This window comes from Cuculus canorus, chromosome 2, assembly GCF_017976375.1.
Source record: "Cuculus canorus isolate bCucCan1 chromosome 2, bCucCan1.pri, whole genome shotgun sequence".
NCBI lineage: Eukaryota > Metazoa > Chordata > Aves > Cuculiformes > Cuculidae > Cuculus > Cuculus canorus.
The window spans coordinates 50,618,696-50,632,204 of NC_071402.1; the positions used below are offsets into that span (position 1 = coordinate 50,618,696).

At 41.1% G+C, this 13,509-nt stretch overlaps 1 protein-coding gene across 2 annotated transcripts in view; it reads right to left on the reverse strand.

Annotated features, from left to right (window-relative positions):
- Positions 1 to 13,509, reverse strand: part of GREB1L (GREB1 like retinoic acid receptor coactivator) — a 63,249-nt gene that overhangs the window by 13,971 nt on the left and 35,769 nt on the right. For both annotated transcript variants that reach the window (XM_054059500.1, XM_054059499.1), the window contains exons 16-22: positions 12,353 to 12,545; positions 11,112 to 11,245; positions 10,357 to 10,696; positions 5,816 to 5,931; positions 4,905 to 5,149; positions 3,338 to 3,900; positions 2,761 to 2,863 (exon numbers count right to left, since the gene is read on the reverse strand). In XM_054059500.1, coding sequence (XP_053915475.1) covers positions 2,761 to 2,863; positions 3,338 to 3,900; positions 4,905 to 5,149; positions 5,816 to 5,931; positions 10,357 to 10,696; positions 11,112 to 11,245; positions 12,353 to 12,545 — 1,694 coding nt within the window. The remainder of the gene's footprint in view (positions 1 to 2,760; positions 2,864 to 3,337; positions 3,901 to 4,904; positions 5,150 to 5,815; positions 5,932 to 10,356; positions 10,697 to 11,111; positions 11,246 to 12,352; positions 12,546 to 13,509) is intronic.

Genomic DNA, 13,509 nt, shown 5'->3' on the forward strand with positions numbered 1-13,509 from the left:
GAGAGAGTCTGCTCTGTAAGTCAGCTGGCTTGAGAAAACCAGGGACTTGCCTATGAATGGGCATAGTGACACTTCTTGGAATCACAGTTGCCTAACAACCAGTAACCAGCATACCAAGTAAAATAAAACCATAAGGAGGAAGGGGCTTCAGGGGGACTACATCAAAAAGGACACTAAGAATGAATGAAGTTCATGAGGAATAGAAAAAGCACAACTGTGAATGAAGTTTGTCTTAAACGTCAAGAAGTGTGAGATAAAATAAGCTCTGCCAAAGGTCAAGCCGAGGTAGACCTCAGAAAAGTATATAAAGCCAATTTTCTTTGCTGTCACCTCAGCTATATAAATTAATTTTTTTTCTTTTTTACTTTGATTATTAAGTTTTCGAGGGAATAAAAAGTTTACTATAAGCCAAGATGGAAACAAAACTCTAAAACCTTGATAAACACTTAAGACAGAGCAATAGAATAATCTCCACACCAGTTTTCCAAAAGAACAGGCATGTGAAATCAGGCAAGGGACTGATTTCAATGCAAGCATAGTGCATATATTGTCAACATTTAGGAGGAGATATGTACTCCATAAGAGTAACTTACGGAGCTCTAGTCCATTACTTTGACCTTGATAATATTCAAAAGTTCGGGAGGGTGAAGGAAATAATTAAAGATGTTGAAGTAAATGAAAAATGTAATAACATTTTTCAACACAGTTTGACCAAAGAAATCCTGCATTACTTTTATTATACAGGTGTGATGTATCTACTTCTTTGAACAAAGGAAATGTAATGCATCTTATCCCTCTGAACTTAAGTATTTGATATGATACCATACGACAAATTATTAATACAGCTGAAGAAAATGGAGACAGTGAATAAGCTGTAAATTTAACAAGTTGATTAAACAGGAGATGGCAGCATATAACATCCTAAGCATTAAGGCAGAGGGAGATTACCAGAGATCAGTAAAGGGGCATACTGTTTAATATTATACTGATTAAAAGATCAGTAAAGGGGCATACTGTTTAATATTTCCATTAATTTTATCAATTCCAAAAAAAAAAAGAAAAATTGACTTAAGTTTGCTGGTGGCACACTCTGAGAGTCATTGTCAATATGGAGAATGAATCAAAGATCATCCAGAAAGAATTCAGTGCCCTTGAAAACAGTAACAGCAAAAACTGGATATTTAACAGAAAATATATGAGTCATATGTATAATCAAGGAACACGAAGGAGCATTTTTGCAGCAGGTGGGGGGCACCTCAGTTGGAAATGACTGAGTTGCAGAGGAACCCGTGACTACAAGCTACGTATCAGTGCCAGTGAAATGAGAGAACAGGAAAGACCAGTGCAATCACAGGTTCCATCAATCCCCGGACTTTCAGTGGGGGCAGGAACACACGAGCTGTTGCTTAAACACCCTACTGAACCCCCCATTCTATTCTGGTCATCCATGTACCAGAAGGATAAATTGTAAATAGATGTGCAGGTAAGAGCTACTGAACCGGTAAGGAGAATAAAGAGACATTCATTTGTGAGGATCTTGTAAGAAGATCCAGGCTACCTAGACAAACACTGAGAGAGGGCATGATTGCTGCCTGACAACACCAAAGAAATAAACATCAAAGAAGAGAAAAAGTATTTTAATTTAGATTAATGTTTTCTTTGGACCTAAGCAGAATGTTTACAGCTGGGACAGGAACATCTTTGGGTTCGAGTGTAAAATATTTTCAATTATCAGAAGACTAGGGCTCTGGAAAAGCATTCCAACAGAAGTAATGGGAGCAAAAAAGCCACAACCAAGAACCCCAAAGAAATCCAAACTGCTCTTCTGATGGAGTTCCACACATTCCTCGCAGGGGTGTGACACGTTGCTGTGATCACAAGAGCCCAGAAGGCAGGATGAAGAATTTTTCTTACATTTTGATATTTCATCCTAAGATTCCAGAGTACTTTAGTTCAAATAATGAGAGAATAACAGTCCCTGAAGTTCCGGATCAAAGGAAAACACTTCTCTTTTTCATTCAACAGAACTTTCTGAGCAGAAATATAAATCAACGTTTTCAAAGGTTTGACAACTACATTTTCGGGATGCCAGTCATGAGATCTATGCACTGTGCAGTTATCCTCACCACAAACACAGAGAGTGATGTAAAAAACACCCTGAAGAAGACACATTTTTAAGAGCCTTTGTCATCTCAAGGTGAAGTCCTGCCACAGCAGCTAATAGATCTGGGAGATCTGACAAATGAGAGCAAATCCAAAGAGGCTTCTCCCTCCCCTTTTTCCTCAGCATAAGATCTCCAAAATGCAGAGAGTCTTACTGAAAGCTGATATCGAATTTATAATTAAACACAATTAATAGTGATGCTTCAACCAGAAATAAAATGTTATTAGATGTCTTGTCCGCTTAAAAGCAGTCAGTGCTTAAAAATTAGCAAGGAGAAATAACACGGGCGGATGTTGCCCACTTACAGTTTTGTGTTCACTTTCATTTTTGTGCTATCCAAATATTTCAATCCAAAACACATTTAACATTTCTCATCTATATTATATATATAAAAATGTACATAAAATATACATTTTGTTCATCTCTATTTAAATATATGCAGCCGCCTGCAGAAAGTGTAGCTACACACTAATGGACAGAACAAGTGGTAGGTGTAATTTATAGCCTTTTTGTGAACCTAAAACTTTGTCACTGCTGAATAATACATATAAGAGGCTCTTTATAATGCGTATTAAGAATGACTACTAAATACTTACTGGCATTAATCTCTTCTTCATCGTACACATCTACTTCCAGCAACCGGATCAGCATGCGGAAGAGAATCCTTAGGAACTGCAAGTATGAGCCTGTCTTTCCCACCTGAGCCAGAGATGGAAAAAAGTCCAAATCCCAACTCAGACACTTCATATAAATGCTTTTGGGCTTACCCCATTTAAGCTCTGCCTTGAAAACATAACAAGATGTAATATTGCCCATTACGCTGAAAAGCATTACAAAATTAATCTGTGAGGGAAACCTGGCCTGCAGCCTCTATCACTTCTGTATGCCGGGAGATCAGCAATGATACCTGCTTCTCTACTGATATGCTCACGGCAATTTTATGCCCAGTACCATCCACACTTATTTCATTTAGGCTAAAACATGACATACAGCATCACCCTTCCTCTCCTCACCACTTCCAGCATGGACTCAACTTTAAAATCTGACGAGTTTTTGACCTCAAAGCACCAATGTATGCAACCTTCCAAGGCGTCTTTACAGTGCAATCTCCATTCCTTATCATCAGTCCCCTTATCCTGCTAATCAGGCAAGAGGAAGGAACAGTTCTCTTACTTGTGGTGGTCCTGTCAAAAGCAGCCGCCTGGGGTGAAAACTCCTTGAGCTGGACGTCTCACCCTGATTGCTGAAGTCCGCGTGGTGCTGTCGAGCTGTTGTCCACTGCCTATAGTAGAGAGACTGCTCTTCACTGCTCATGTCCTTGTGAAGCAAAGGCCTCAGAGAGCTCACCCAAGACATGTCAGCATGAGGCAAGAGGGAAGAGGAAGAAGGCAAATTCCCACTTTTCTGCGAGCTCAGGAGACAGTAGGCAGCTTTTGACAGGATGACGATGCGTGGCAGCGCAGCACGGAGGGCCTTGTTGTCTTTGGCGGACTGGGCAGGCCACCGAAACGTCTGGGAGACTGAAGACAGCGATGACAGTTTTGAAGTGGTGCTGCTTGCCATCTGGTTAGCCAGGGAGTCACATTCTTGTTTCAGGGTCTCTCCAGCTGTGAAAGTGGAGTAAGTTCCCTCATCTACTGAGCTGTGAGCTACGGTCTGAAAGTTAAGTGATGGTGCTTGCTTCTGAGACTTGTCTGCAGCACTTGAGGAGCTCACACCATTGTCTGCCAGGGAACCTGGAAAAAGAAAGAGCAGGCAATTAATAGATACCAGCTGACATAAGAAAACCATAAACTCACTTGATCTTTGGGACAATCCTAACATACAAACACTTCTGTTCAATGAGTGCTGCTGTGGTTGAGGTCTGCATTTCACCATTTGAAAAATGTCATTTCCATCCATCTGTCCCTCTTGCTAGAAAGGCAATGGCCCTTCTGCTAGGGCTCAGAGGCTGAAGATGTGTCTCAATCTCTGTACTCTGTTAACTACCATTTCCCATCTGGAATTTGGAATTTGATGGTATAACCTTCTGAAATCCAAGTATAACACATCAGTGTATACAATGATCAATTCGACTTTCTTTCCTATGGAGAACAGAACACTGATTTCACTGCAATTTTAGTGTTAATTGGGCTACGCTTCCTCCTCTGTACCAGTCAGGCTTAGTTCGTGTACGGGAAGACCTGCATGACAAAGATCCAGTTCAACTGTTTTAATACCTCAAACTCACAGGGAAACAAAAGGAAGGACCCAAAACTGCATGACGAATGCAAGGAAGGGAAGTCTTGGTGGGAGATGAGGCTCCACTGGTGCCTGAAAAGGCAGGCTAAGACCCAGCCATTCTGTTGGTCTTGGCAAGGAGGCAAATATTCATCCTCACCCATAGCTACCTCCCAAGTTACAGAGTATTTTTCTACTCCTAAAATTATATACTACTAATTTTTAATCTCATTTTTAAGATCTTCTCAGGATCCACCAGACAAAACTGGCAACTATGAAATGTAAGTCTAAAAACAAAAATCGCAAGGGACCCTTAGCTACAGCCTATCACCCTCTTTTAGCTGTAGAGAGGAAAATTGCTCTCTGTGGGAAGAATCTGCCAGCAACATTTCATTGCCTAGGATGCAGCAGGATACAGCAAAGTAACCCACATTTGATTAAAGAACTCAAAGTTTGCATTCAGCTTTCAGTGATCTAGGAACAAAGACTTGTTTTTCAGCCCAACAGCACAATGACTTACCTGAGGTTCCAGTGACAGCGCTGCTATTACTCTGAGGTCGGTCCAAGTCTATCAGCAGCTCATCAGAGTCATTCTCGTTACCATTAGCCTTCTCCTGTTCCTTCTCACTGAGGTCAAGAGCTACAATCGGCCCTCGAATTGCCTCCTTTGAGACATAGCAGCATGCCAGGCCTACTTCTTGCTCTAATGCAGTCCGAGTTAAGTAGCTTGAATCAATTAGTCGAAGGTCACAGTACTTCAACGACCTTGAAAAACCAACCAAGGAAAATAGGAAGCTTTGTTTTCTCTCACTTTGAAGAATACTCCATATTTATAATTGCTTATTAAATATTCACGGACAGTTTAATTAACCAGTAAATATAGAACTACCGGTAAATATAGGATTTACAAAGGCTTGTAGTGATAGGACTAGGGGCAATGGGTATAAATATGGAGAGGGGCAGATTCAGACCAGACATAACAAGGAATTTGTTTACTATGAGAGTGGTGAGGCACTGGCACAGGTTGCCCGGGGAAGCTGTGGATGCCCCATCCCTGGAGGTGTCCAAGGCCAAGTTGGATGAGGCCTTGTGCAGCCTGGTCTAGTGGGATGTGTCCCTGCCCATGGCAGGCGGTTTGGAACTAGATGATCTTTAAGGTCACTTTCAACCCAAATTATTCTATGATTCTATGATTCTATTTAAAATTCAGCACATAAGTTATGTTCACACAGACGTTTACTGACCCACACAGTACAGTAGCTTTACTTTTTGCAAACTGCACTTTCCAAAATTTTAAACTGTTCCCAACTAAAGTCTTCTAAAACACATTTTTGTGAAAAAAACAGCCAGATGGAATCAAACCATTTATCCACCCCCCAGCTTATGTAAATAAGTTACAGAATAATCACATTGCAACGGTAATAACAGCACCTGGGGAAAGTTTCTCCCAGAGGGTCTTTGCCAGTTAGAATAACAATGCAAGGTAGACCTTCCAAATCCTGATAGGTCCGGGGAATCCAGTCGTCTTGCTCATTGCCCCTCCAAGCCTGTGAACAGAGAAAATTCCAGACACATCTAAATGACACCTTTTAAACCTTCACCTGCTCTTTTTTTCAGTTCCTGCTTTGACTTTGTGCAGAGGGTTTGCTTACTCAGCAGCCAACAGGAAGCAGATCTTAGGTACAGGCATGCATTTTTTTTTGGTAGCCAGCTGTTAGCCAAGCATTGAATGCAAAGCAGAATATAGCATGTGTTATTCAGCGCTGGAAACATACACCTAGTGTGGTGTTAGTATGGTCTGTCAGAGACAAATGCAGTTGATGCCTTTGATTTCAAACTGGCACAGACAAAAGTTCTTTGAAATTATTGTAAAGCTAGAGTAAGACCTTCAAGTGGAGTATGAAAATGATTCAGTGAACCTTGCTTAATTATTCTATATAATTAAGGACTATATGAAACACAAACATTTTCCTTTTCACTGGAGGTAGTCCCAGAAGAAATTTTCCCTCAGTGCTGGAAAGGCTTCGTAGCATCAGTCCCATGTCCTTACACCTTTCAGTCCCCTTGATTCAGCAGAGCTTCCTGAACTGGCTGAACCCATTTGTATTCTGTGTTGGATACAATCTCCTAAGAACATTGTTCTATCTTGAGCAATAATATCTTTCCTGCTGCGTTGCAGTGTCCAGGCTTCCAGAAGACACAGGCAATACTTGATCAAGACAGGCATGAGCACCCTATAGCAACTGTTAAAATGAAGTAAAGCTGAAAGACTCAGTGACTCTCACTTAGAATAGAAACAAGCCATTTATCCCTACAAACAAAGAAATTGTCTTATAAAGCTGAAATGCAAAAATGCACATTCCTATCCAGCCATTCCTGTCATAGAATCATTAAAGTTGGAAAAGACCTCTACAATCATCCAGTCCAACTGTCAGCCCAACACAAGAGTGCCTACTAAACCATGTCCCAAAGTGCCACATCTACACATTTTTTTAACATCTCTAGGGATGGTGACTCCACGACTTCCCTGGGCAGCCTGTTCTAATGCTTCACCACTCTTTCAGTAAAGAAATTTTTCCTAACATCCAATATAAGACTCCCCTAACACAACATGAGACCATTTCCTAAGAGACAGAGGAGACCAACAACATAATAAATGACCTGAAGTTCCAGTGACAGCACTGCTTATTACTCTGGGGTCAGTTCAATACACCAGGAAAACTGACAATATGGCCTCTTAGATCATTGACCAGTCAAGACAGCAGAAAAGTTCTTTTCATACAATCCAGAGATTTCACATTTCTGTGTTGATTAGCCATTTAGGTCTCTCCAGACAAGGAAATTAAACCCTAATGGCTACAGAACTATGGAGTATTTCAGCTACAGCATATCAACCTTCTGGAAAAAGTTTTTCCTTTTTTCTTATTAATAATGGACAAAATCAGTTGTGGAGAAGACTCCTACCTAGCTTAGGCACAGAATCTACCTTGCTGAGTGATGATAGCAAGCCCAAACACTCAAACTACCCATTAACAGCACAAGGTGTGCACGACAACAAGACATCTCTCTTGATGGAGAAACAGGACTTAAGCGAGCTATGTGGAAAACACACCCTGCAAGAACAACACTATCTTGAATTCTCTTGTGGTTTTTCCCAGTCTCAACCTGTACCCTTGTCCTGCTCTCTCCTTCTCCTTCCTCTTCCCCAGAAAGGTCATATTTTAAAGTAATCTTCACAGGCAGATGAAGGGTATTGAAAAAGAGGACTCACTAGCAGATTAATGACTCAGTGTGCCATCTGACCCTCTGAAAATTTCCACTGGAAAAAAATTATGAGTAATTTTTCTCAGCTTAGGAAGAGCACGATTTGGAAAAAAATATTCCCCTTTGCTGCTATGGCTCTATTCTCTGATTTATTCCCCCCACTGATTTCAGCATCCAGTGCATAACACATTCACATAAAAAATATAATCTCTCCAACTACTTAACAATATCTGCTGGCTTGGTGAAGTAGCTTCGGCAGCAGGGAGATACTTTCAGGCTCGGCAGGGTTAGCCTGGCTGTGTGTTATCCTGCCTCTGCAATGATGGACATTTCTGCCAAAGTGCTTAGCTAGAAAATGAAAAAGGGCAAAAGAGATACAAAGCCGATTTTGTTTCTGCTAGCCTAAGGACCTAAGAAGCCCAAGTGCTCGGGGCTCTGAGCTGTAAACTTGCATTGAGAAAATGTATTTCTTGACCATCTTAGTCGGGAGGAGTATAGTGCTGCAGCCCTTTGGCTCCTCATCTCTGAGTGCCTCTCAAATGATTTGATTCTTGTTACACAGGAAATGCATGCCACGACAGAAGGCCTGGTCAACAAAGCAGTTACTTAAATTATTTTCTTTCTCTCTGTACATCTGGGTGTGCCATCCCCTTTGAAGTCTGGCTCCCTGATGGAGAGGAATGACCTGTCTAGCTGGCCAGAGAACTTCTCTGATAGAGTGGGGAGCAGTCAGTAGCCACCAGCACTGCAGGGACAGCTGCCCACCTTCCCTGCCCTGCTGCAGCACCACGCACACTGCTAACACGCCGTCTTAGGGAGAGGCTAAATTAAACCAGACTTTTTTATTGGGGTCACTAACAGCTATGAAGTTTCTCTCCCTGCTCCTGAAACAGGTCACAATAAAGTCTCATCCTCCCTGCAACCAACAACTGGTGGGACCAGTATTTGGAGCCTCAGTCCCACCAGAAACTACTCAGCAGCCTCATATTGCTTTCCCTTACTCTCTACTCCAACCTCCAAAAAAAAAAAAAGGAGGGTCTGGGTGCTCAAAGTGGAAGCAGGCAGCCATCAGTTCCTCACATGCTCTAGTCCTCCGGCTTCAGGACTCCACCTAAAACCAGGAGAAAGGCCAAGCAGCACATAGACTAAATCAAAATTGTCTGCAATAAACTAAACTAAATGGTAGCACAGCCAATGAATTTTATAACGGGAATCGGTTGCCTAAACATATGCTCACACCATTTCAGATCTGTTGTGTTATCCCAGGCACCAGCCTGGCAGGCATGGCAGCCCAGCACAAGACCCACATTCTGGAGCACCACTGGGATAACTCACTAAAAAGACACTACAGGCTTATCTTTGGGCACTGAGTTCCTTTCCTCACTCCTTTTATATTCATGTTTCAGGATTGAATAGGTTTTTTTTCTAGTCACCCATAAGGAAAGAAACAAGTCCAGAATCCTATACCTTTGTTTATTCAAAAAAAACATCTTATGTTGTGGAGGAGAGAAATAAGAATAATTATATAGAAGTTTTTTCATTCTCTGCCTGATCAAATTGCCCTATTCCAGCTCAATGGCGACATGGATATTCACCTGCAACAGCTTGGCACTCAATCCTCATCTACCCTAACAGCCTTATGGGCTGATCCAGAAATGTGTAAAGGCTGCATCCCTTAGAAGCCCTCACAGGACTTGTGGTCCAGAACGATTTAAGGTTGGAATTAATGCCTAGCCAAAAAAAACCAGCAGCACAGAGCTGCTACCTCATCTACTGTCTTGTCCTTCATGACTGCTACTTTCCTCTCTTCCCTCTACCGCCACAGACAAGAATCACAGAATCACAGAATCACAAGGTTGGAAAGGACCCATTGGATCATCGAGTCCAACCATTCCTAACACTCCCTAAACCATGTCCCTAAGCACTTCAAAGTTTGAGAAGCAGAAGTGGCAGCTTCCTTAGAGGACATTTTTTTATCTGCTTTTGGTTGTTGGCAAGCTCTTTAAGAAAGGCTCACAAAATTAATTAATTCTCTGTGTGGTTTTGAATATGCCGCGTAACTCAGAAACAGAAAATTAATCTCTCTGTGAGACACAGAACAAGGATCAGGACAGATAATCAGCATTACTTTCAGGCTGGTACCTAAGACAGGCAATCATTTCCCTTGTAGTGAGGTTAATTCGGGAAGTGGTTTTGGCTAGTTGAACCATGCTCTTATAAATCCATGCAAAAGTTTAGCGGGGTGCGTATATGCTGGGTAGAAGAGGCTTTCAGCATGCAGTGGTTTGAGAGAAGTCTGTGACAAACAGCATACATTACCAGTTGTCAGAAGGGCAGAAGATGGATGGACAGAGGAGACAACAGATACACTAGACAGACAGACAAGTTCGTGGAAAGAATTAGTTTGTCTAAGGAGATCTGAGCTCTGCTTTCAGAGATTCAGAGGTGAATTTTATCTGACTTATGCTGTTACTGAACTTTAAGAAGTGGGATAACACCCTGTGTTTGACTTCATGGACCAGTAGCAGTTGAGGTGTTTTCCAAGTTTCTAAATAATTTATGCTAATTAAAAGTACCGGTGGAGACAGATACAGAACATGCACCTTTTTCCTACTAATTAACTTATAAACATGGGAATAAACACAAAACATGTACAACAGTCAGATGACGACAAAGGGCATACAAACAAATATTTAGTTTCTGCTAACCTTCAACCGTGTCACAAAGTGTTTTGCAACAACAAGCTCTGAAGCAGGATTCCCGAGGAGGATCTCAAAACGATACTGCAGACCTAGCTTGTCTCTTACTTCTTGCAACCTCTCCTTGGCCAGCATGGCTAGCTGCACAGATGGCACCCGAATGACAAGCATGTGGCCACAGCCGTTCTTATCCTTTCCTGGAGAAGTGATAAGGTCATCCATGATGCTGAGTGTTTCGGGTGTGCTGTGATCTCTTAGTGAGGCCATGGTTGTGAGAGCCATCAGAGCTTGGGAATACTGCTGGATGAGAAGGTAGCAGCGAATCACCATGCTGTGTAGCCGGGGATACCTTTGAGGAGATACAGTTCTGTATTAGCATATGCAAAAATCACAGCAATGCGTGAAATTAGCCAAAAACTAGGACCTTGTCATAAAAAAACTGACCATAGACTAGACATAACGGGGAATTTCTTCACTATGAGAGTGGTGAGGCAGTCAAACAGGTTGACCAGGGAAGTTGTGGATGCCTCATCCCTGGAGGTGTTCAAGGCCAGCTTGGATGGGGCCTTGGGCAGCCTGATCCAGTGGGATGTGTCCCTGCCCACAGCAGGGGGATTGGAACTGGATGATATTTAAGGTCCCTTCCTTCCAACTCAAACTATTCTATGATTCTATTACTTTTTTTCTGCAGCCTTCCATTTTTGCAGACTGTATCCTTAAGATCTCAAATAAGCAGAATCCCAAGCTCTCATGTTACTATTTACCTTTCTAAAAGTGTGTTGACCATCTTTTCAAAGGTTTCATCACATCTCAAAAGGGGACTTGTTACTCCCCATTGGAGGGATTTGCTGTATTCATTCAAACCAAAGTACAGCTTGTCTTCACTTGCTGCATCATCCTGTTCCATAGGGAGATAGCAAAAATATAAGGAAAATCGGAACCAACTTAATGTCTTTTGTCATTTTAAAAAATAAGTGGAAAGTATCTTCCAAAGTAAAGTATCCTTTCTCTTCATTCATTCTCACCCAGTGGTGCTTTTTGTTTCAAAGAATGCAATGCTTTTTACTTAGCTTATTATTTGTCTACAGCTAAGAAAGACAGAAGCAGGTCCTCACAAATTTTTCAATGTATCTCCTACCTGTGATTGCAGGCAGTGTCTAGAACTCTGCTCATTATTTTCAGACTCCCTATCTCTGGCTTCCAACCTAGTGACAACTATTATCTCATTTCTTTTTAAAGCAGAACCTTGAAACAGAAGCATTATTAACTTCCAAAACTATTCTTGATTGTCAGATTCTACATATCTCTAATGGCAATCAGAAACTAATAATCTCTTTGCTGGAATATAAATCTGCAGATGGCAATCAGAAAAGCAGAATATTTGCACAGCATGGTCTCCAGTGCGTTTACATCACCAATGATCACTAGGAATGTGATTAATCACATAATCTCCCTTGTTTCTATGGGTTATTTTTTTAATCAGAAGACTGGAAGTTGTTGATTTTTTCCTTTTGGGAAATAAAAAATTCTCTAGATCATTTGATGGAAGGTCATCACAATGGCTTCTATTAACTAACAACAAAAAAGCAGACTTTGAATATTCATTCATTCCCCACTTTCCACTATTCTGTTTGTTTGACTTAGAGCTATCACTTTAAGACACTTTACAGAAACCAATGGCCCACTCAACACAGTGAAGTCAAACTTTATACAAATATACCAAACAAAGAATACAAGAAAAGGCTATTTTTTAGCAGATTTGGCCAAAACATCCTCAGAATCATCTGGTTGAAATGAGAAAAAAAGCTAATGGTGCAGAATGTCCGACAGACCTTCTCTGCCCAACGATGGCCCCTCCTACACCATAACTTGTTAACCTAGCACACAACTTTTACTAGTACCGGAAAAGCGATAAGCAGACTCTTAACATAAGGATCTGTTAGATTCTATTAGGTGTGAAGTCCACGTTAAAATTCAGAGTTAAAATTAACAATTAAACACTTACCACAGTGTCAAATTGTATCCAATGTACCTCATTGCTAGAGCTGATCCTGGACTGCTGTGTTTGCAAGGCATAAGGAAAAGAGCTGACCTGAAGAACAAGGAGGTTGAATGCTTCAAGGACCTCCCTGCAATTAATAACTCTATCAGCCAGACCATGACTAGGCTCACCATGTGACAGGGAACTTGAAATGGCACTGCAGAAATAAGAATGCAAAGAATTGCCTTACTGACATCCTGAGATTCAAATGGACTATTCTTCCCAAAATAAAATCTTCAAAATGATCACGGCACTGAGAATCACAGCTCAAAAAAATCTCATTGGAAGGGTGAAAGATGTCAAAACCACTTGAGTGTTCTCTGTGAGTAGACTCAGGCACAGGGTAGGGGGGAACCTAAACAAAGGACCAAATTCTGCTGACAGTGAGAAGGTGAATTAATGTACCCATTTAAGAAAATATTCAATGAAGGAAACAATAAGCCAAAAGTGATGAAATCTCTCCCATTGAGATACACTGTTGCATGAGCTGTGGGGTTAAGGATATGGCAACAATTTCACAAAATCCAATGGATTTTCCAGCCTGAAACAACCTATTTCTACAAGACTGGGGAACCCAATGTCCTCATTTTCAGCTCCCGGAATTATTTTCGTCTCCAGGATATTCAGGAATTCCCAATTCAGTGTAGCCAAAACTGTGATGGTGGGCATAAGGCAGGAAGAATGTTACTTTTATCTGTTTTCAGCTCTCCTTCAGGGAAAGTATTTTGTTTATTATAACTCTGGTGTTCAAACGAACCCCACAGCCTTACACACCATGCCTATGCCACATTAAGTTTTTTCTCCTCAATTCACTCACAGAACAAGAGGAGAATAATTAGCTTTAGCCATTTCTTTCTTTTTTTCATAGTAAAGTTGTGATTCAGTTTGAAGAAATGTTTCTGCACATATGTGTATGTGGTGTTGTATTCAGACATAATGCTGGCCAAATACAACACAGCTGGGTTTTAAATCCTTTTCTTAGAGTAGCTAGGGTATTTTTCAGATGATATAAGGAGTTAAATGTCTGTAAGCCTTCTCATATTAAAAAAACATTATTATCAAGGATAAAAATCTGAATTAAAACCTGAGTGGCTTGTGAACATTGGAGAGATTTGGGTTTG